This window comes from Dreissena polymorpha, chromosome 4 (genome assembly GCF_020536995.1).
Source record: "Dreissena polymorpha isolate Duluth1 chromosome 4, UMN_Dpol_1.0, whole genome shotgun sequence".
Lineage (NCBI taxonomy): Eukaryota > Metazoa > Mollusca > Bivalvia > Myida > Dreissenidae > Dreissena > Dreissena polymorpha.
The window spans coordinates 38279563-38304924 of NC_068358.1; the positions used below are offsets into that span (position 1 = coordinate 38279563).

The 25362-nt window shown below is 33.0% G+C and overlaps 1 protein-coding gene across 4 annotated transcripts in view; it reads left to right on the forward strand.

Moving 5' to 3' along the window:
* The window catches only part of LOC127878899 (protocadherin beta-15-like), a 44207-nt gene extending 20769 nt beyond the window's left edge, over nt 1-23438 (forward strand). For all 4 annotated transcript variants that reach the window (XM_052425430.1, XM_052425431.1, XM_052425434.1 and 1 more), the window contains 3 exons: nt 14871-17678; nt 20958-21096; nt 21895-23438. In XM_052425430.1, coding sequence (XP_052281390.1) covers nt 14949-17678; nt 20958-21096; nt 21895-22673 — 3648 coding nt within the window. In that variant the 5' untranslated portion in view covers nt 14871-14948 and the 3' untranslated portion in view covers nt 22674-23438. The remainder of the gene's footprint in view (nt 1-14870; nt 17679-20957; nt 21097-21894) is intronic.
* Nucleotides 23439-25362: the final 1924 nt, after the last annotated feature.

Below are 25362 nucleotides of genomic sequence, written 5' to 3' on the forward strand. Positions count from 1 at the left end.
TCACGAGGTCCAAATCTTACAAAAACCTTGAAAACACATGTAGAATTAGCATTACTTGCAAATGTTTGCATTGCAAAAAAACAATGCAAATGGACAGTACTCAATCAGAATTAATCATAATTATGCTCACACTTCAAAAGTAAACAGCAGAGAACCAATCTAATATGCTCTAGAGTACCGAATTTTCAACTAAGCAATGAACAAGGCCTTGTAAAAAAAGGTGAGTGAACTAGGGCCATCTTGGTCCTCTTGTTTAAATTATTTACTTTTAATGACCACCATGTGGAGACTGCATTTTGTGTGTAATACCTATCTCCCTGTCTCAGAGGTCAAATTTAGAAGTAGAGGTCATGGATAAAATTTGCCATAAAACAGCTTGTCCAGCCTGTAACTTTGTCATGTATCTAGCAATTTTAAGAAAACCTACTACAAATGACTACTGTGACAATGTGTGTGGCGTGTATAACACTTCTCAATATCTTACAGATCAAGGTCACACTAAGAGGTCAAAGTCATATTTGTCCATAAATAGTTAGTTTTGGACTAAAGCAGAGTTTTTAGACAAAATTGAAATGCAGGGCATCCGTGCCCAATAGACACATAATGTTTTAGAAAGTTTTAGCGTTTTTTGTGTCAATATATAAAAAAACAGCAAGGAGTGTATATTTATATTACCTAAAAATATATTAATGAAACAATAGATTGAGTATACATATACATGACACTGTTAAGTTTGTAACACATAAAAAAACCTGTTTGAATACTTGTGTAACCATGGTACACTGGAACTCCAATATAACGAGTGACGGGGTCCAAGCCACTCAACAGCGTTATAAACGGACAGCGTTATAAGTTTTGAGCTCATTTATTGCAGGGCGCTATAAAAACAGGTAAAGAATAGCCTATAATATAGGTCCTGTGTATTGCCATGATGTGTTGTCATCTGCAAATACATGCATATAAACCGAATCGAACAATAACAGTATACATACAGCTTTTCTAATGTGCACATGTATCCGATAATCCAATATAATTACAACATCACTTACGAAAAAATTAATCTTTAACATTTATGACGAGAAATATGTGCATGAATTTCATAAACACATCCATATGCCGACGCCATTTTTCAGAAAAAGAGCTTAAATGGGACAGAGCTTAAATTGGAAGATCAATTTTTAATTGAGATTGAATGCAATGCGATACACGTACAAAGAAATGCTTTATTGTGTCATACACGGCATGTAAAAAACGTGCTTACCGGGGACTTTCTGATAACGGGCAAACATTAAAGTTAATCTCTGTTAACAAGTATACTGCGTTAGCATGTAAATAAATTGTCAGGATTATTTAATTTATTTTTCGCACACGTACTGAAACATGCACAAAGATCTTTTTATTTATCAAGCATGTATAGCATATAATAAACGATAACACATCCATAGTTTATACAATGAACCGCTCTGATGGGAAATACATGTAATAAACACTGACTCACAAGTTTTTCACACCTTTATTGACATTACACAACAGATCAACACCAATTAGCTGTTGAATGTTGTTTAACCTCTAATCGATTTAAAACAGTTAAACTAAAGTATAAAGAAATCAAGCTGACTGAACGCCGCCATATTTTAATTTTCTGAAAATACATGAAGTTGCATAACATGGATTTTAATCAGAAATGGAAAGTTGGAGAAAAAAACGAGATCCAAGCACCCCCCTCGTTATATTGGACACCGCGTTATAATGGACCGCACTATATTGACTTTACAGTGTATATGCAATTAATCCTTGAAGCCTCATGATTTACATGCCATACCCGGTATTATATGTGTGTGCAGAATTTAAAAAGAACCCATAGTGCATGCAGTCATATTTGGTCAAATATTGATAACACTTAGGATGCCATTAGGATCTATTGGTACTGTTTTATCTGTTGATAATAGGTATTGGCACTGAGCAAAATGTAAAAGAATTAAGTTTACCATATATTCCAAAATAAATAGCCCCAGGTACTTAATATTTTTATATGAGTGTGCATTTAACATGAGACAAGTCAATTTAAATTGCCAAGTTATAACATATTTTAGTAAAACTGCATAACAATCCTTTTATTTTGATTATTTAAGTTAAATGAAGACTTTAATTAGATTTTTATTTAGGGGTATTATACAAATGGGGGTAAGGCATTTTACCGAGTGGGGACACATATAGGCAATACGTGGTATATTAACTTACAAATGCTGTGTTGACATGGATTGATAGGATGGATACAATATCCGGTGCTCTTGCAATGCATACACGGAACACTCCAAGCCCAGGGTGTCAATATTTGCTCTCAATGATTGTAGTCGCTCTCATGGGACAGATTGCTTTTAGTAAGTAATTTGAACATTAAACAAGACTATCATCGGCAAGATTTCATAACACACACCTCGCGATATTCAGGTCTTGTTGTCATTAGTATGTTAAAATGATTGAAGTTAAATGCTTTGGCAGTTCTCAGATAAGGATGTGTGAAGTGGCAAATTCTAACAAAATTGGCAATCTTCAATTGAAAATGGACAACGAAATTGCCCATCTCAAGTGGCCATATTTGACACCGATTGTTTAACAAGGCTTTTGATAGGTCTTCGTGAGTTTTCATGGGTAGGTGTTGCAAGTTGTTGTGGGTTGGTAATTGTTGAAGTGGAATGTACTGATTTTAAGATTTAGGAAGCGAAATATCTACATAAATTTTTTAATAATTATTTTTTTCTTGGATTTTAGTTTTTAAAACTTTGTTACAAATACCTTCCAGATCCAACACAATTGTCATGAACTATATTTTTGCATCATTTAATTGCAGATTATTTGTTAACTTATAATGAAATTATTCTTGGATTTCAGTGTGTTTTTTTAATTTGTTACAAAATTAATATATCCTGATCATGTCAAATCTTATTTATGACAGCAAATAATCTGATGTATGTTTTTGTCCACTATTCTGGTGGATGTTCAGATTACCAGTGGGCCTGTGCAGAGATGTTTATTGCCAGTTGAATACTATTGATTTCCATGACCATCAATCAGAGACCCATCAATGTTTAACATGGGAACGTTTAGGAAAACTGTCTGTCCTCATGAATATTTATGCCATTAAAAAACCACAAACAGCTTTGGTGGGAAAATACTACTTTTTCATTGGCTGTTTTATGTCATTTGTTGTTTTGAACCATTTTACTAATGTCTGGAATAGATTAAAGGGGATTTTGGTCTTCAGAAGAGATATAATTATGATACAATAGTGACATATACAATAAAACACATCTAGCAATAAAATGTTGCTTGTGCAAATTGTTAGTATTTTATCAACAACCAACAAAATGCAAAACTGTTTGTCTGTGGTCCCCAAAAGTTCATCTACGAAGATCATGAAAAAATGTGAAAATACTAAGAACTGTATCAATCTTGAAATGTATGTAAAATTTCTTGAATTTGACATGGCTCTGGGGTCAAGTTTGCGTTAAATATTACGGTATTAAGGATTGTTCACATACTTTGCATTGTCTTAAGTCTTGAACAGTTATAAATAATGTATAAACAAAATATATGACAGGCTATTCATATAAATGCACAGTTTATGTCAGTTAATGAATCTAGGAATGCATGAAACATTCTTGAACTGTTTTCTTTATTATAAATTGTAGTGTCTCATTTGCATTTCATATTCTTGATATGAACAGTTCTTGTTTATTAGTTCATAATTTTTCAATGACATTTAAAGGGGGGTTCATGTCAAAATGTAAATAAACAAGGCTAGAGCAAAAAATTCAACGAACTACCAGAATTATTGAAACAAAATATTCATATTAATAATTTCATGACTTCATGATCAGCATTACATGTTCGTAAAATGTATAATTACTCCCTGTCTTTTATTTTTTTCGAATAATCATGAATTACCTATGAAAAAATATGTGGCATTTTCATTAGGATTTCCATCAATAAACGCTAGTAAATGTTGATACATTTTGTCAACAGATTGTCAATGTTCAGGTCAGAAACGGTCCAAATCTCTATAGGGGTCCATGGAAGCCATGAACACCTGAGAAAAAAGCAAAAAATGGCAGTTAACACTTTTTGATGGAGATCTGTGTGTATAAAATAGGCTGCCAAAAAGGCATTTTATCATTAAAATGTCATTTTAATCTAAGCCAGTCTAAAAAATGTGCTCATTATCCTCGGCTGTAAAATAGAAATATATTAGTGTTGTTTTTAATATGACTCGGGCTTTGAAGTTATAGAACATTTAGTAAAGTCATAATGAATTGTAAATAAGATTTTATTCTTAAACAATTTAAAAGGATGTAATTTGTGATTTTAAGTAGGACAGATGGAATATGTTTGTTGCAAAAAGTATTGTACAGCTCTAAAGTGAATTATTTAAATGTTGAATGCTTTTGAACAAATTTTATTTATTTGGAAACAATTTATTTGTTAAAACATAATATAAGAATTGTTTTAACATGTTTTTTGGACATTAATTCATTAGTTCACAGTTCAAGTTATGACCAGAAAATACAATAGCCAACTGGTGACAAAATGTTTGAGCTCCTTATTAAAGCAATTTTAGAATTTTATTTTTTAAACAATCTGACCACACTTAAACAATACAAATGTATGGCGAATAACTATTAATATCCTGCTTCCATTTGTTACTGTGGCTATACAGTGAGAATAATCCCTATGGAGATACATAAAATATTCCAAAACTTATGTTTTGAAATTTCAAATGACAAAAAAGTGATAATTGCTGACCACGGTCTTGATCTGTGACATGTTAATTGCAGCTAAAACTTTTGTGGCGACTGTCGATATTTTATGTTATTACAAAGAGATGGGGGGAATATAATTGGTATCCCATGATGCAACATTGTTCACATGCCATGGCGGCGGTGGTAACACAGGTTTGTGGTTGACCCATAGAAAACATGTCACCAGGTGTAGTAATGAGTTTGTGGGAATACATGTAGTGTGTTTTAGCCTCAGAATATTCAACTCGCCCTCAGTTCTCGTGGTCACCTGGCCTCTAACCTAGAACCACCTTCAATAATTCTTGTGTTTTGTTGTTTTAAATTATTCCTTACTTTGCAGTTTCAGTGGTGTAGGGGATGTGGTGTGTTTTTTCTACCTGGATCAGGAGTTAGATCCTGTGAGTGAAGTACTAGTTCTACCCAAAAAAACAGGCTTAAACATGTGCCAATTAGCCAATAAACGATTGCTCTGAAACAAATATGTTTTTACTTACGTCTTTTAAGCTAAGATCTCGAGATTTACTAGCATTTAAGTCTTTAATTTGTTAACATTAAATGATTTATTCAAATGAAGTCTGTAAAGAATCCATTATTTTTCAGTTACATAAAATATTATGTTTTCCAAATGTTTTAGATTAGCATTATCATCTCCCCCCTGGCCTACCCTCGCTTACTTTTGTTGTTGTAAGGTGGTATACCGCATGTTCAACTACACTGTTGGGTATGGGACTTAAATAGTTAAATTAAGTTCTGATTCAGTGTAGCAGACATTCTAGTCTTCTTGACAACAGTAAGGGTGGTGATAATTTGTGCTAATTTTCTGGTTCCATTATGACAGAGACTCAAATTGTGTTGACCACCGGAGAGAAAATGGGAGCCAATATACCTATTATTGGGTGCAAAGACGGTTTTAGCACACATATGATCAGATTGTTGCTATGTAGTTATCTGTTGTTTTTCTTGCACTGTAGTGGAGCCAAAAGGCATAGTTTTGGGCGGAAAAAAAACACTTTAAGAGGCAAAAGTCTATGCTTTACTTTTTTAGATGTATTATTTTCGAAGTCACTTGTGAAGTTGAGGTCAAAGGTTAAAAATGATTCCCAAAGCTTAAAGGAGGAAAGAAGACAGTTATGATTTATTTGGTTTGAATATCTGGATGACTGACCATTTATCGTTTGAGTGTGGGATAAATAAATATAATTTCAAGTTCATTTTAAAGTTATGATATTCTTTTTGTGTTTTTCTGTGAATCAATATCTATAGCAGAAAAAGAGTGAACAATTGGAAACTGAGGGTGTGTATTCAGCTATAGTAAGTAAAATGTAGAGTATTATACTGTAATAAGTAGTTTTTATATATTAATTTATTATGATTATATTTGTTTATTTTTTTGTTATTTTAAATATCATCCTCATTTTTTATTTGTATTCAATAGTATTATTATTTCATGTGCAATCTTATAAGCAAATAGATTTTACAAACTTATTTCCTCTGCCTTTGTGAGTATTGCATCTAGAATACAATGACTTGGGGAATCAACTCAAACTCTGATTTAACTTTTAACAATATAATTTAATTACAAAACATACACCTAAAGTTTACAGGTTCTTAGTTTACCAAAAATTATCTGTTACAGATTTCTGCAAGTTTCTTTTGTCAAATTTTAAAACTCTGTGCCTTATATTACACTATTTTGTTGACATTTGGTTTCGCGTTTTTAATTTGTGAACAAAAAAAATAATAATCTTAGAATGGCATCAAAAACATGCATGGACTGTAACAAAAAATGATAAAATATATTAATAAAACACACTGTGAAAAGTAAGATTGTGATAAAAGAGGATACACAAAACGGCTAACAAACACTAAATAAAACAAAACTGAAAATATTTCGTTTGGGCACAGAATTATATTAAGGTTTGTAATGCTAATTTCTTAAAATGTAGTTATTGAATTTTGACATTTACTGATATGGGTATTGATACAATTATAAATTAATGTTCAATCAAAATAATTATTTGGGTTTAATTTGAAGCAAAGTTGTGTTGTATATAATATCAATGCTGCTGAAATATAAATCAAATACAAATTTTGCTTGCTGTAAACACTTTGTATGCCCCCGGTAGGGTGGCATATAGCATTTGCACTGTCTGTCTGTCCATCCGTCCGTCCGTCCGTCTGTCCGAAAACTTTTAACATTGGCCACAACTTTTGCAATATTGAAGATAGCAACTTGATATTGGCATGCATGTGTATCTCATGGAGCTGCACATTTTGAGTGGTGAAAGGCCAAGGTCAATGTCATCCTTCAAGGTCAAAGGTAAAAAAACAAAACCAAGGGAAGTAATAAGCTTTAAAGGTAGTTAATTATCTGTACCTGCCAAATGATAAAAAATTAAAATAAACCAAAGCGGCGCAGTAGGAGGGAATTGTGTTTCTGGCATACACATCTCTTGTTTTGACAATTGATTTTCTATTTGCATACTTAATGTAACCATGTCTTTTAAGTTTCAATATGTTTTTCAGTATGACAAGAAAAAACATCGAAATATGTGAAGATAGCAGTAAACATATTGGGAAACATAATAATAATTATTGGGTATAGCAGTAATTGTAATGTATTCTCATAAAATAACCAGGCCTGTGTATTCATTTTATAACGTAAAGAATGAATTTCAGCTCCTCTATCTAAACAGAAAGCACAATCCAGGCCAGAATTTCAATAAAACTTTTATTTCAATTATATGTCACCTTACACTGAACTAACAATATTTGGGGCAAAAATCAAGTTGGCAAATAATGGGAACAATTAAATGCTGGTTGGACACGGCCACTATTGGTTATTTGCTTTTAAATTTAATGAAAAGTTTTTATTGACACTAAAGTCATTGAAATTTTTAAACAAAGTCAGTGGACAACAGATGTTATTGTTAATGATAAAGCATTTAAATGTGAGTTTTTACATTGTACTATTTTGTTTCATTCAATCAGAAAAGACCATGGGAAAGGAAATTATATTATGTTCACTTCATAGAATTTAATTTATATTGAATAACAAAAATGTAATAGCATTTTTCTATCTTATAAAGACTGCTATTGTAGTCCAACATACAAATACATCTCTTCAAAAAGCAAAATATTGTATGAAATATTATTATTCATATAAATTTACAATAAAAAATGCCATCAGTTTATATAATAAACACATTTATTTAATCGGGGCCTCGTTTTACTTAACTTCTTTCACAAAATTTATCAAAGTTCCACAAAAGATTTAAACTCATTGTAGGATCATCAGTACAAATTTTAAGAAAATTTAATGCCGTCTATTAACCCATTAAATAAAAAACAAGGAACTAAAGATTTGCTTCAATCAATAAAATGTAAAATACCATTAAAAAATAAAATATTATAAGCATGCTCATTTATAAATTGCATGTTTACCATCGTAAAATAGAGCCAATGTGTTCAATTATTATTTTGTAATACAAATTATGGCAAAGATGAAATTATGTTGCTGAATTATTTGGGACAAAAAACAGCAATACATTTTTCTGAACTTCCATTATTTTGTGTTGAATGTTGTTTTATATGTTAAAAAATCTACTATTTGTCCAAATTAATGCATGAGTCGTTTTTATGTACCATATTTCTTTTTTATTTGAGCATTTATAGGAAATTGGATGTGTATAAATTTTATATAAATACCTACTTAATGTTTAAACATCTTTTTTGCATATTAATTATTGTAGATGATATTGCAAATATGACAAGTGGTCACAAATGATACTGAAGATCATCATGCGTGGCAAAAATTAATGATCCATGCACTGTATATCTTACATCAGCAGGTTTAAAACTCCATTACATTTGGGTCTTAAAATATAAACTAATTTATTGTCAATTATTTTGTCAAGCAAAAAACCAAGTTGGCTTAAACTCCGCCAAGGAGTAAACTGATAGGTTTACAAAAAAAACATCACTGTTACTTGCGTTTTAAAATGGCTTTGTTTGATGAGTCGAGAATATGTTAAGTTTTGATATTCCTTTTTATGACTTTATTACATATTTATCTTTTCTGACTATACCATCAACAAAAATTACTCTGTCTTACTAAGGAGAAATCAGCTTGTTTAAAGAAAAATACAGAAAAATGTTTTTAATTGAAAAAATAAGGGTTATTTGTTATATAAATATTGAATACTGAAGAATATTTGTAAAAAAAATAATACAAGAATTACAAATATTTTCATAACGGCAAACAATTGATGGTATATAGAGTGATGTATTTTGTATTCATAATTTATTCAAACAGTTGCTGCAGGTATGGGTGGGGTATCATTTGATAAAACAGCGGGGCATGAGAGACATCAATACAATATTGGTTATTGATAATTAATCTTTTGTATATTAAGTAGGCTTACATTATCTTAATATACATAAAATACAGGATTATGTTCATCATGTATGCAGCGATAATTAGTTGCAGCAAATCATGAATTTGACCTCTTTGTATCTGAAAGGTTCATTTATTATACATAATATGTTAGTAATCTTTTGTGTCTGTCTGGTCAATCTTATTGGTTGATTTTTGTGGATTTTTTTTTAATCAACAAACATATTAGTAAACCATTCTTTGCTAAGATTGATATTGGCCATTTACTGACATAGCAATCCTCTATAAAAATGAAAAACAGACATTGAAATGCCAAGTGCTTGAATGTACATTATATAATTACATTTGTAATATTTAAACTCTATGACTTAAATCATGTGTTCTGGATAAATTAATGTTCTGGTTTTTTGCACTTTGTGTTAGATTATTATTAAATACTACCTTATAACATCAAATGTAATAAATACAAAACCTGGTAAAAATGGTATTATTGTTGGGCTGTACTTATTTTTTTAAGACTATTGAACTTAGAGTGGAAGAATTGGGAACACAATCTTGACTGAAAAACAAAGAAAATTTGTTGTCAGACTAGATGTCCAGTGGACACCAAAATTGCAGGTAATTATAAAATTGACAAATAATTATGTTCATTTTTCAAATCATCGTTTTTTATCTGTTAAATCTAAGTCCTTTGAAAATTAAGTAATTGAGCCGCACATAAAAAAGGAGACCAAAATGGGAGGAAAATGGTACAACAATAAAACAAGCAAAAAACAATTGCAGAAATTGCAGTTATTATATTTATGTCCTACTTCATTCTCGGCTTAAACTAGACTCAGTTTATTACCTATTAGTTCCGTTACCAGAGTTGGTCTTTATTCAAATGTATGAAAATCCTGGCAAGCCTCGTAAACTCATTGAAAACAGAGAATGTTTGTATTGGGCCAAATTTGAAGTAATCATTGTTTTCTAATGATATTATAGGTCCTGACAAATGAATAATTTGTTTGGGTACTTGTGGGTAAATAAGATTAGGCCCATAACCCATCTTGACTGTCTCTGCGTTATTGTTCGGTGCTCGGAGGTTATAATTTACGCTTAAACCGATCACAGTTTCATTTAGCCGACAATAGGGGTCCTGGGGTTTTAAAGCGGAGAGGCTCTCAGTTGGTTTTTTGCAACCTTTGAGTGTATGAATTGAAGGACTGACAGAGGGTTGTATGGATATTTTTTTCTTTTCGACTGGTGTTGTGATTGTTGAGAGAATTTGCTTTAGAAGTGATTAAAAAAAACACAGGCACTTGGAATTTATTGCTGTGAAGAGTCTGTGGATATAAGTGAGGAGTTGAAAATTGCTTTTATGAGGTATGTTGTTTATGTTTTAATAAAATATAATAATATGTTTGACAATAATTTTTATTATCTTTCTATATTGTAGTAATTATAATTTTTATTATTATTTAATTGAAATCAATTTGTAATTGTGTTTTTAAGCAATAATTTAAAAAAATGCAATGAATAAAAATACCTTGAATGTGATGTTAATTTTGTTACACCAGTAAGCGCAGAAAGTTTTTGATCATTTAAAAAACGTAACTGATTAATATTTAAATTATTATGTAGGTGCATTATGTGGGTATCATTTTGCACCAAATGTGTATTTCTTACTATTATATAAAAACTTTTTTCAAATATGGCACAGGTTTAGAAAAATGGTTGTATTATTCAATGTTTGCAATTTTGTCATGGATAGTATTAAAGAATAAACACGTAATAAATTCTCATGATTGTCTTCCAATTTCATAGTTTATGGAACTTTTTATTAAAGCTATTAAAAGCTAACAAAGGAGAAAAAGATATGATTGAGAAAACATAAAATGTTTATTAATGGTAATAATCTTATTTTATAAATTTATGCATTATTTGAAGGTTGTTTGTACAGTCAAAATTAGTTTTTGGGAGTCATGGTAAATCTCGGTGCAAAGTTTTAACAGTACTTGAAAACATTTTCAAATAAAAATTAAAAAAATAAATTTATATTTGATTTTGCAGAAGTTGTAGGCATTATAAGTTTGCCTTGTAAGATCCAGCATTTATACTGCCTTTATTTGTTATAAACTTGTAAAACCTGGAAGGCTGAAAATGTGGCCCACCTGTCTGTGCTTACTTAACTAGAATAGAATCTGTACAGAACAATGACAAACAACTTGATGGCCCTTCAGTTGGATAACTAACTCCCAATACTTACCTATTTCAACGAGCGGTCTTTAATTGATGTAAAATGCCTCGATTGGGTATATAAGTTCAAGATGACCTGAAGTGTTGACTCTATAGTAAGCCAAGCTACAATAGCAATTGAGGACATTAGGTTGACTTTGTTTGTTCCCTCTGAGTGCTTTATGTCATGTTTTAACAGTAGCTCTTTCTCGAACCCTCTTGTAAGGTGTATCAATCAAAGAAATGGGGATTACAGTATGAAGATACAACACTTGATTTTTTTAAGAGTACAGGTTGACTTTGTATTTTGATGTACTGAATATGATATTAAGTACATGGACCTATCAGGCTTGGCGAAATTGCCGGTCCGCCGGTCCTGACCGGCAGATTTCAATTTGGTCCGGCAGGTTTAACAAGAATGTCGGTCCTGGTGACCGGCAAAATGTGAAATGATTGCAAACAAATCTTTTTTTTTCAAGTTGAAAATTCGAAGAGCAAATCGCTTACTACATCATGAAAATGAAATCGCTCGTTGTTTTGATGTTTGCTGTAGGTTTGTTACGTACAATTAGCAAATCCAACTTGTTACACAACACCTACTTTAAACTCGTTTGCAAAATCGCCAACTGCGTTCTAACAAAAAAGATCTTGATAGCTTTTACATATTTTTCGAGTAGGATAAGGACAATAAAATATGGTATCGTGATCAACACAACCATATGCATACGCCATTTTTCATAAGTGTAAAGAGTACAGTGCATTATGGGGCAGAGCTTTCATTGGACGAGCGAATTTAAATTTAGATTGAATGCAATACGATACATGTACAAAGAAATGTTTTTATTGCATCATATGCAGTGCCATGTAAAAAAACGTACTTCCCGGGGACTTTCTGATACTGGTCAAAAATGAAAATGAATCTCTGTTAACAATTACACTGCGTTAGCATGTAAATAAATCGTCTTTTTTATTTAATTAATTACTAGTAAACGTTCTGAAAAATGAAATGCCTTAATCATTAAATGTCAGGTAACGTGTTTTGTACTGTGCGCAGTATATTTTAACAGCCGCTCCAAACTGCAATCATATTAAAGTAAGAATGTTTAAATCGTTTCGAATAACTTAAATTTGATAATTATTCGGCTTGCACATACGTTATTGAAATTATCGCACCGAACCGTTCTAATAGGGAATACATGTAATAAAAACTGACACGCGAATTTTTCACAACATGATTGACATTACACAACCGATTAACACCAATTAGCTGCCAGTGTAACCTCTAAGCGATTAAAATCAATTTAACGGCCGGTTGAATAAAGAGATCAAGATGTGATCGCTGCCATTTTTGAATTTTCTAGTTAAGTTGTTGTTGCTTTACGGTCCGGCTAAATTTTCTCCGGACCGGCACATTTTCTGAAATGCCTGTCCGGATGACCGGCAGATTTTTTCTAATTTTGCCATGCCTGACCTATACAATTAAAAAAACAGAAATCCATTCGAATTTGCGGATGTAAAGTCTACTCTATAATTATCAGATTTTAAAATCACTGTGGTTCTCTGTGAAAAATGAATATTAAATCAAAGTGAAAACAACAAATATATATAAAATTATAAATAATAGGATGTTAAATGGGCAAAAAGATGACAGTAATATCATAAATAATTTCATGTTTGTAATTAAATAGTATATACTTATGAAATATCAAATTCTGCAAAGAAGTTGAAACATGAGGATGTTGGTCCATTAGTTAATGAAAAGCTATGCAAGCGACTGAAGAAATGTATGTTCTGAGGCCTATAATAGAGAAGGATAATGCATATACTTTAAAATGATTTTTGTTTAATGATTGGACAAATATTTTTGCAACTCATAGAAGATCTGTATGATAAAACTTGTGCTGATTTGGAAACTAACTTTTGCATTGTATACAATTGGGAGTTTAATAATGATAATTGTCATTGTCTTTCTTATTGAAAGACAAAGATTTAATATCAGCATGTATTTTGTTAGAATTATCAGACATTTGTGCTGGGTACAAAAAGTATTCAGTCATTAAGGTTCATCAAGTTAATTAGTTTAACTTTGTTCTGAAGTGCTCTACTTGTTTAGCATGAACATAAAGCATATACTGCATATTATATTGCCACTCTATACATAATAAATTTACTTCTATGAATTAAAGAAACTTCCGACAAATTTACTTTAAAACACAATTTCAGAACAGAATGAAAAATTTGTATCTTTGAGATAAAAAAAAAGTGTATTTTTCAGATATGAAGTGATTTTACCTTGTTTTTTTGTCAACTGAAGAACTGTTTGTATTTAATGAAATTCATTTTTTTCACAATGTTACATCAGTAATCCAATTAAACTAGTACACAAGCAAATGCACAACTTTCCTATAACGGGATCATCTGTTTACACATAAGGATAGAATCAAAGGTCTTAGGACAGTCTTAAGACAGATTATCAAGAGATTCAGAAGTGTTTGTTTTGACAAATTATTTCATCTTTTTAAAACATTGTCAAATGTTGTGCAAAAACCCTGCTGCATTTTGCTTTGAAATCATCATTATATTAAAGTAAGCGTTTACTTCATAATGGCATGGGGTCTTGTTTACAAAAAAGTGATTTAATTATTTATTCAGTGGCTCTTTTATAGTGCTAAGATTTTAGAAAATTTGTGGGCAATATTTGTTTATTAGCTTTAACACAAGAGCCTTATCATCTCTATATTCCTGCACTTGAAGCAGGTGTCAAAAAGTCTTTCTGTGTTTGGCAAGTTTAACCTGCGGAAATGAACTGTATAAATACGAATAAGTGAAAATATTTTCTTACATTTGTTTGCTAGCTCAATTAGCCGAACAGAAAAATAGTTTGAAGCACCAATTCTCCATCTGTGTGTCATTGTTGGGCTATATACACTTGTACTTAGGGGAACTCTGTGCAAACAGGGTTTTCTCTGCCGATGGATACATTTCTTGTGCAAACATGATTCACGAAATGCAAACTGTCCGAGTTTGGTAAACATGCCTTTCTCGTACTAGTGTGAACACATGCAGTTTGCATGTGCTGGACTTAGTATGGTATCTTTTCTGACTGAGATTTTGTTGCAGCTGTGTGATGTGCTTTGTATTTTAATGTAAACACAAATGTATCAGAGATCTTATGATATAAAATCATATTTTATTTATGGCATGATATAAGTGCACTAATTCAAGATTTATTCTTCATTTTCTTCTAAATATGCTTTTTTAGCATTGTCACATATCAGTTAAGTAAACTGTTCAGAGGAAATTTTAGGCTTAAACAGTGTTATAACTCTTGCTAACTCGTCATATAATACAAAGTGTAAACATTTTGATTTGCATATTAATTTTTATGCTTAATTACAATCAGTTTTATTTACTGGCTTATATTTTAGATATGTTGATGATTGTTTATTTATTTTCAGATGACTGGAGGAGGCATAATCATGACTGCAATGCATGCCACATTTTAGTCAGCATTTTGTCCATCAAACGGTACCAACATGGCCATCTTGCACAAGACTGAAGTGAAAGGCTTCTTCCTGCAGGCTTTGATCTTGCTTTTGATTAATCATATTTTGGGTCAGGAGGATGCGATAGTAAAATACGATGTCCGGGAAGAAAAGCCCCCAGGTACCTTCATCGGAAGCATCGGAATCGAGAGTGAACTCTTCCAGAACCTCACCAACGAACAATTCAAGAGACTACAGTTCCAGGTACTACCCACCCCTGGAAACAAGTATCTCTCTTACTTTCGGATTGAGGCTAATACCAGTCTATTGTGGACCAGAGAGCGGATTGATCGGGAAATGTTTCCAGACTGCTTTGAGACTTGTCTCATGCAGTTCTTTGTCGGGGTGTATGCCATCGACATTGGTGAAATGACAAAAATGATCAGGATAGACATAAACATTCTAGATGAAAATGATAACACTCCCAAGTTTTCCAGTATACAAAATCCCCTTTACATTCCAGAGTCAAAGAATCCAGGGGAGTCGATTCTTTCAGGAGCTGCAGTGGATTTAGATCAGAGTCGAAACAATTCAGTTAAGAGTTATCTGCTAATGTCAGAAACTGGGACATTTTCGTTGAAAGTTCACACTGAAAATGATGTGTTGGAATTTGTTTTGGCTCTGAAATCGAGTTTGGATTATGAATCGAGGAAATCATATGAAATTGTTCTTCTGGCAGTTGATGGTGGTGATGTTCCAAAAACTGGGAGTTTATCGCTGCAAATATTTGTTACTGATATCAACGACAATGTTCCAACTTTCCAACAAAGAACCTACAATACCTCAGTTGAGGAAAACATACCTTTAAATTCTACGGTCCTGCAGCTACGTGCAACCGATCGGGATTCTGGAGAAAATGGAATGGTTTCATACAGATTCAGTAGCCGCATTTCAGATCATGTGACCAATTTATTTGGTGTTCAGTCTAATGGGGATATAGTAGCTAAAGGAATAATCGACTATGAAAAAGACAAAGAATTTGGTTTTGAGGTTATTGCATATGACGGTGGAGTTAATTTTAAATCTTCCTCCGTCAGTGTGTTCTTAAAAGTGATTGACATGAATGATAACTCTCCAGTCATCAATATTAATCAACCCCCCAGCGGTACCCTGATAACTGAGTCAGCAGAAACTGGGAGTTTTGTCTTGCTTCTGGAAGTGCTCGACATCGATTCAAACGAAAATGGTCTCGTTAATTGCAATATATTGGACGATAGCTTTGATATTGTGAGCACAGAAGTTGCAAACAACTACAAAATTGTGCTTCGTCGGGAATTGGACCGCGAAACCAAAGCTAGTCACAATGTTACCATAGATTGTGAAGATTCTGGGATTCCTCCTAAAAGAACTGTCAAGCATTTTATAGTTTTAGTGCAGGATGCCAATGACAATGCACCTGACTTTGTCCAACAGACTTACATAGCTGTTGTAAATGAGAATAGTCCTTTTGGTAGTAGTTTGTTAACGGTTTCTGCTATTGATAAGGACAGTGGGAAATTTGGGAAAGTTTCATATTCATTGCATTCTGAATCAAAAGGTCTTTTTAAAATTGACCCTTTTTCTGGACTAATTTTAGTGAATTCAAGTATTGACAGAGAAAAATATGGTGATCGAATGATTTTTCGCGTTTTTGCTGAAGATGGGGGTGATTCGAATTTAATATCGACGGGAACTATTGTTGTGACAATCTTGGACATAAATGATAATGACCCGGAGTTTTTTCTAAACCCGATAACATTCTCTGTGTCAGAAGATGCTAAGGTTGGTTGGATTGTGGGAAACATTTCCGCAAGTGATCCAGACAATGGTCCTAATGGAACAGTTTTGTTGAAATTTCCAGAGGATCCAAATGTGCGGGAATATTTTAAATTTAATGAATCTGGGATAATAACTATCAGCAAGCAGCTAGATCGTGAGAAGGTTGCTTTTCATGAATTCTATGTATACGCTATGGACATGGGAGGAAGAACAAGCTCGGCTCGGGTCACAATATTTGTCACTGACGTCAACGACAATGCTCCTGAAATTGTTTACCCTAATGAGTATGACAATACATTTAGAGTTCGGTTCACCATGCCGGTTTTCAGTGACATTTTGCAGATAGATGCACATGATCTGGATTCTGATGAAAACTCAAAGCTCTATTATTACATAGATCAGGATAATTCAAGTTATGCATTCAACCTAAACTTAAGTTCTGGAAAGCTTACGCTCAATCGCAGTTTACACCAGACAGAAATCGGTCACAGGTTTCTCTTGTATCTGAGAGTGAAAGATGGTGGAGCCTCACCTATACAGACTTGGACAGAACTTCTGATTGAAGTTATAGAAGTAGAGTTAAACATGGTGGACAAAGTTGCACAAGCAAATCTTTGGATTGTAGTGGGTATTGTCATAGTTACCGCAGTTCTGTCTGTTGTCATGATTCTACTCATCGTGAAAATATGCTGGTATAATCGAAGAAAGGGGCTCAACTCTTCTAGCATCATCATAGAGTCGAATGAGGTCGATCCTCAACTGATTGATTCTTCTTCATCCTCATTCTCCTCTGCATCATCAACTTCTTCTCACGAAATTAATTTGAACACAAAAATTCAACATGGTGGAATGCATTCAGATTCGAGCTATGAGAAGGGTTACTATGACAAACTGGATGAAGCAGACTTCATACCCAAATCTGAGCAAGATAGTGGTCTCCTCTACATGCAAGAAGTGAAAAAGGTAAGTTTTTTTTTTAAATGTATATTGTTGTTTGCATTGCTTTCATCTTGGTTAATGTTTTAAAAAATAAGTATTATAACTAAATTTATTTTAATACAGGGAATTTCAAACAATATTTTAAAGTCACAGTAGTGGATATGGTGTCTTTCTGCGATCAGTCGGTCTTCGCTTCTATTACAATTCTTGGAGCCTTCTTAAGTTTCCTCCATTAACACCAAGTACTGGTTCTTCTTACCAGGAAACATATTCGAGTGTATCTAAATAAGCCCAAGGTGTTCCATACAATCAAGCTACAAAAATAAGGTTTAAACTAAAAAATATTATTTTCTATTTTCTTTTATATCCTCTGTTTGATTTTCTTGGCTTTATTGGCTAAAATATTTTCCTAACTAACATGATTGAAGTGCAAAAGATAGGAAAATGCAGGGGACCGTTTCAATAAACGTTGTTGCACACATTAACGATACATTACATTTTTCAAAGTTGCATAATTGCTTAAGTCCATATCATATGATTATAAATTTTCAGTACTTTATTAATTTCATTGGCATCTCTACATTTGATGAGCATGGCGAGTTAGTTCGTCTACTTATTTCGATTACAAAATTCTCTCGTCAGTTAAAATTGTTGTATGATCGTTTATGAAACGGCCCCCAGGTTTTTATCTGATAAATATGCAGTAAACACCATTTATAAAATATAATTTACAAAATCACGTACTTATTCTGATATTTTATTCAGTATTGTTGTATTGGGGTAGGTGTCTGTTTATCTCATCAGAGCATGAAGCCCAGTAGGGTGAGCTAATCTTGTTGAGTCCCTGGCTGCCTGTCAGTCTTCTTCGTAACTGTCATCAACACTTTATTTCTTCTCTGACACTGCTTAGAAAATTTAAATCTTTAAACAAGCAGAAATGTTCCAAGGATGGTCCTTTGACAAATGTCTTAAATTGAATACATTGTAGAATCTGGTTGAAATGGAAGAAAAAAACAACAGGAAAACATACTGTATGAAACCACTGTCTGAATTTCAAATAATTAAACAATTGCTCCTTGGTTGTTCCTTCACCACATTTATCAAGTATTTAGTTTTCCATGTATGGGTGCTTATAATTTTGCAAACTTTTTATTTTGTCCTCTACCACTATAGTGGGGGACATATTATTTTTGCCCTGTCTGTTGGTTGGTTTGTGTGTTTGTTTGCCCCAACTTTAACATTTGCCATAACTTTTGCAATATTGAAGATAGCAACTTCATATTTGGCATGCATGTGTATCTCATGGAGATGCACATTTTGAGTGGTGAAAAGTCAAGGTCAAGGTCATCCTTCAAGGTCAAAGGTCAAATATATGGGTCAAAATTGCTCATTTAATGTACACTTTTGCAATATTGAAGATATCAACTTGATATTTAGCATGCATGTGTATCTCATGGAGCTGCACATTTTGAGTGGTGAAAGGTCAAGGTCATCCTTCAAGGCCAAAGGTCAAATATATGGGGACATAGTGTTTCACAAACACATCGCTTGTTTTGCTTGTTTTCAAAATTACTTAGAAAAATGTTTTTCATGTGACCCTTAACCAAATTTACCTTATTTTAAAAAACAAACAAACATGACCCAGCTTTGGTTGTTTTCTGAATTTTGTTTTATTTTGCTTTATTGAAAATTATGACTGTTGGCACCCTCTTTTGATTTAAAGATCATTCAAATATATGAGAAGACTGATAAGTACTGATTTCCTGGCTATGCTTTTTCCTAACAGTTTACTAGTGTTATTCTTTTTCAAAAGCTTATACATGCTCCACAAAAGCATTAACATTATTCATTCCCTTGTCATTATTTCATAAGCTTAACTGTGCAACGAACTCATTTGTAAAAAACGTTTTTTTAAACGCAATAAAATATACCATCTCGTGTGAATTCTTGTTTGTATTTTTCTGTTAAGTAGTAAACATGAAAGAGAACATTTTATAATCATACCAATTAAAAATCTATTTAGCCTTTTCATGTACAGGTTAATTGATTTTCACCCGGAATGGGTTTAATAAAAGATTTAAACACATTTATTCAATTACGAAACATATTGGTCTGTTATTATAATACAGTAATTTTGGTTATGTCAGGTCAGTGATTACAAAGCATAGAATTGTTAGACTTTTGATGTTTGCGCTTGAATTTATGATTTTTTGAAAAGTAATCCTTGAAATAGTATCCTTGGTATTGAAGTTGTCTTCATGTCAACACTTGTGGAAATAATTGTTTTGGCCAGCCTACAGTTCGCATGACACATCTTTAGTTAACATAGTTGAAATGGTTTTAATTGCTGCTAATAAAGAAACCTCGTATAATTAGGTAATTATGTTCATAACCAATTATGGTTCCGTTTCTAATTTGGTTGTTGACAAAGATGGGTGCCAAGATTGTATGACCATTAAATTATGGGTGAAACAAAAAGCAAGTCTGTAATTTATTGAAGATTTATGAAAGGAAAGTGTTAAAAAGTTTGCTTTTTATTTCGGCAAAGAAATTATGTTAAAAATACTCCCCCTATTAAAGATAATTACAATGCATCGCTGGCCAATAATCATAAGTGGTCGTTCTTTGTCAAAGACATTACTACTGTCTTAATAATGTCTGTGGAAAATGAGACAAAAGTTGTTGGCATCTCCTTTATTTCACACGTTCTTTAGCCTTTTTTACTAATGACAGTGTCATTATTTAGGTGACTGTGTTTGATGATCATGTAAGCTATACCAGACATATTAAGTATTGAGTTTTGTTGTTTGTTCATTTATGTCTCCTCTTTCAAACATTGTGACTCTCACTTTCTACCCAAATTTCCTCGTCTGAATTGGTTTTTTACTTTTTATGGGCAGAGTTTAAGAAAATAGAATGGTTGCCATAATTTTGATCCTTATACTGCTATAGGCTGATGTTTCAATAATATAAAGGCCTTTCACGCAAATGAATAAAAAAAGGTCTTAACACACTAGTTCAACATATTTCTGATCTACTTGAACCTTGGTTTGGCAAAACAGGGCTTATCGCATGTGCGTAAAGTGGTGTCCCAGTCAGCACATGCTTATAAGATAATGATAAGGGACTACACTTTCCGCCTGAACTGGAGTTTTGCAAAAAACAGACTTGCATGGAACTAAAGAAGCTATTTGCACTGGCTAATCTGGGAGACACTTTCCATGCATGCATTAAGCCCCATTTCGACAGAGGACAATTCATTCATTTGTTTACCTTTAACACACTGTTATCATCTATTAATAGCTTGACCTTGAACTCCACAAGAAACTGGATGAGACAACAAGTGACAACTCTGGTGAGCTGGGGACCAGAGACAGCGGTCAAGGGGGCAGTGACCTTGACAACATCAGCATCCCGGAGATGACCAGTCCGGGCAGTCCTGGTCAGTAGAACTACCTTGTGTCATTTTTGTGGCTCATAATGGTTCTTATGGGTAGCTGAGCGACGACACTTTCCGCTTTCATGGTATTTTCTGTTGAAAGGAAATCCCTAGCTATTTAACAAAATCCAGTCAAGGTGGAAAATGTTCCCACTTTTCCATAGCATGGCTCAAAGTGTATTTAAGGTAGGGAAAGAAAAAAAAATAGTGAAAAATGTATAGTTTTTTAATTAGGCACAATTTCGCATTACTGTCCAGATAATTGAAATGTGTTATCAAACTTATAACATAAATCTGCATTAAATTACTAATTGGTAATTTTATCCACGCTTTTTATGGTGTACTGATGGTCCTTGTAATGTATTTTCCTTTTGTATTACTATGTTGTCTTGATACCTCATGTTCTAATTAACATTACCAGAAGTTACCATGGTAATATAGGATTCCGGTCTAAAGGTGGTCCAGGTTTTCAGAACATGATACCACAAACATAATGTCTTTGTTGGCATGTTATGAAAATCAACAACTACAAAAGATCATATTGTTTTTGTTTCACATCAAATTTTGTTTATTTCATTCAAAAGTCGCTAAGCATTTATCCACTCTTGTATTATTGAGCACAGTTAACGTGCAGCAATATAAATCATAGACAAGGTTAAGTTTGAAATGCAAAGAAACAGATCTTATAATTCAAAGATGTCTGCTTTCTTGAACCATATACATGTACCATTGTAAGAGATGTATTAAAGTAGAGAGCCCTTATTATAGCATACATGTTTTCAATATACATGTATGTTACAGATTCAGCAATTGGTCACTTGTCACCAAGGGAGCTGTATTATTCCAGTCACCTTGGACACCCACATCAGCGGTCACCTGATGTGTCCACCACAGATGCAAATGAGGTCAGCACCTATAATGTTGTCATGCCAAAGCTAGTCCCAGATTTCAGCCACTTCCCCACGAAAACTGCGGAACGGAAGGAACTGTCAAAACTACGCCTCAGTAAAAAGCGTGTCATGTTCAGTGATGACCTTGAAAATTCACACTCTAGTGGGAGGTCAAGTACCGTGTCTGACCTTGTGAACCCTGATGGTAACCATGACAACAGAAATTCAGTGCAAAGGTTTTATAACAGAACTATAAGTGAAGAGTTGCCAGTCAGACTGTATAAATCAAACAGTTGGTTTAGACGCTCAGCGGACAATCTAACTTTAAGACACAATAAAGACAATAGAGACGTATATAATCAGATGCCAAGTAACCTTATAAAATCGAAAGACTTTCGAAATAAGCCAATGGGGGACAACATTAAAGGCTATTTGGACAGGGTGATTTCTCGGACTAGAACAAATAGTGACGGATCTGATTTAGAAGCAATAAATAGGACTAATACTGCCTCAAATGTGTACACACTTTCAGAGGATGTTACTTCACATACTGGCCCCTGGGCTAGTGACTGTACCACAACCTCTGCCCCTTCTTCTATTTATAGACCTTGCTCAGGGGAGAATTCTCTCAATCTTGCGTCTCACATAGAGGAAACAGATGATGTTTATTCTGAGGACTTTGATGTCTAGATACTCAAATTAAAATCTTTGTGTACATTTAAATAATTATGATATGTGGACAAAAATGATTTTTTACAGAAAATAAATGCATAGGTTTAATTTAAATGGTAAAGTACATGTTCAGTTATTGTATTATGTCTAAAATACGCGTTGAGTTCAATATTACCAGCGTATAAACAATGGTAATAATGATGATCTAAACACCTGTTAAATAGTAGTTCTGCAGAATTTTGATTTGTATTATCTTTGCTATTTCATATATCTGTATAATACAATATGGCCTCATGTTTTTGTGTAATTAGTTGCACATTTGATTTACATTCATAGCACTTAGTATGTTGCAAAATGAGCATTTGAGTATTAATATTTGATTTACATTGTAAAATGTCTAAACATATAACTACCCATTTCTGATATGTTGTGATTTATAAATATGTAAGATGTAATAAAGATATTAGTTATAATAAAACCTTTTGTAAAAAAATATAACTCACAAATGCAATACACTTTTTTTCACTAAAGAGGGATAATTCACATTTTAAGCAACATTTTGAAAAAAAAGTGTATAGCCATTTTCTGATTAGGGTTTGTATGTTGAGTTTGTTTTGTAAATATTAAGCAATTGTTTGTTTTTTGTTACATACTTGGATGTGTTGTAGATGTAACTTTGAAAATTGATCACAATAGTTGCTGTTATGTATTTTGGAATTTGTTATAGAAATGTTAAAGATATTTTGTGTTAATGCTCACAACTTGAATAAAAGGTAAAAACATGGTGTTTTTGATTTTTTTAAATATAATTGTCAACAAGCATTTGATGTCGACACAAATGTATCATCAATATGGATATTTTTTGCAATGTTCTTTTTCTGAATGAAAATATATTCTAGATGTGTCACAGACAATTATGCCCCCTCGAGACATGGTGCAGCTAAAATTCTTCCTTTAGATCATATGAAGTTTGACTTATCATCAAGCTGTGAGGATTGAGTAAAATTGGTGGATTTGAAGACAATATTTTGGGTACTAGAATGATATTCCATAGTGGCAAAACAGACAAAGGGCCATAAGTCAGCCAAACTTGGTTGCAGCCAAACATTCCTCTCTGTACAATCATATACCGGTACACATTTTGGGAATTCTGATATTAAACTTTGAGTTAAATCTGGCAAGCAGTATAGAAACAGTTGAGAACACAACATTCTATAATGGACATAAATTATTTGAAAAAGCAAAGGACTATAACTCTGCAAAAACTGGCCCCAGACGTCTAATTATTTATATCATGCATGGTAAGATGTTAATAGTCATTAGAATTATTTTTTATGTCTCTGTATTTTGTTTCAGTGAAAATACCTAGTCAAAAAGGCTTTAAGAAAAATAAACTTTGCAGAAATCATTTCAAATCGATATTTAAATCTAAATACAGGTACACAAATTACATTTGAAATTAGCAATTACTTGAATTTTTAAATTTCCTTATTGTTTAATTACTATCCACAATATTAGGTGAGATGCCTTTTAAGTGGAGCCACTATCAGAACATTTTGCTCTCAGCATTTAGTTAAGTATGCATTCCATTTGAACTGAAAGCGTTTGAACGTTAGCATTAGTTATTGTATTTCTTACAATGAAGTAGTTTTCAGTGAATTCATTTTATTGTATTTGAAAAGATGCCACTTGAGCACGCACTGCACTATTTCAAGTTTACTGGTACTTAATAACTTCTCTAACATGGTCTGAAAATGTACCAGACAACCTTTTTGAATATTCTTATGCATTGGTGTATTGGATATACGGTAGTTGTCATCATGTGAGCCAAGGGCTGTAAGACACTCAACTGAGACTTTAAGAAAATAAACTGGGGAACTGAGCTGATCTTAGCATGTAGCATTAACATGCTTTTTAGGGTAATTAACCTTTTGCCTCTGTACCATAGAAAGGGAAGGAAGAGCATGATGCAATAAAATGAGCTTTGTTCTGAGAAAACTGGGCTTAATGCATGTGCCTAAAGTGTCATCCCAGATTGGACTGTGCAGTCCACACATGCTAATCAGGGATGACACTTTCCGCCTAAACTTGATCTCAGTAAGGAAGGACTTCCTTGATACTAAAAATACCATAAAAGCGGAAAATGTCGTCCCTGATTAGCCTGTGCGTACTGCACAGGCTAATCTGGTACGACACTTTACGCACATGCATTAAGCCCAGTTTTCTCAGAACGCGACTCAAATTATGATCACTCAAATTTGCTGTTCAGCTATGAGACCTTCATATGGTATTTGGAGTGATAAGCATGTTGACAAAATGAAGCTGATACAGCAGCAGCACAAGCCTAGTAACAACACCTTGAAAGTACGACCTTTGTCTACATGTTACAGACGAATCAGTGCCATGCTCAGATGTACTTAAGTGCATGTCACAGACGAATCAGTGCAACACTCAGGTGTACTTAAGTGCATGTCACAGAGGCATCAGTACCATGCTCAGGTGTACTTAAGTGCATGTCACAGATAAATCAATGCCGCACTCATGTGTACTAAAGTGCATGTCACAGACAAATCAGTGCCATGCTCAGGTGTTCTTAATTGCATGTCACAGACACATCAGTGCCATGCTCAGGTGTACTTAAGTGCATGTCACTGACGCATCAGTGCCACACTCAGGTGTTCTTAATTGCATGTCACAGACGCATCAG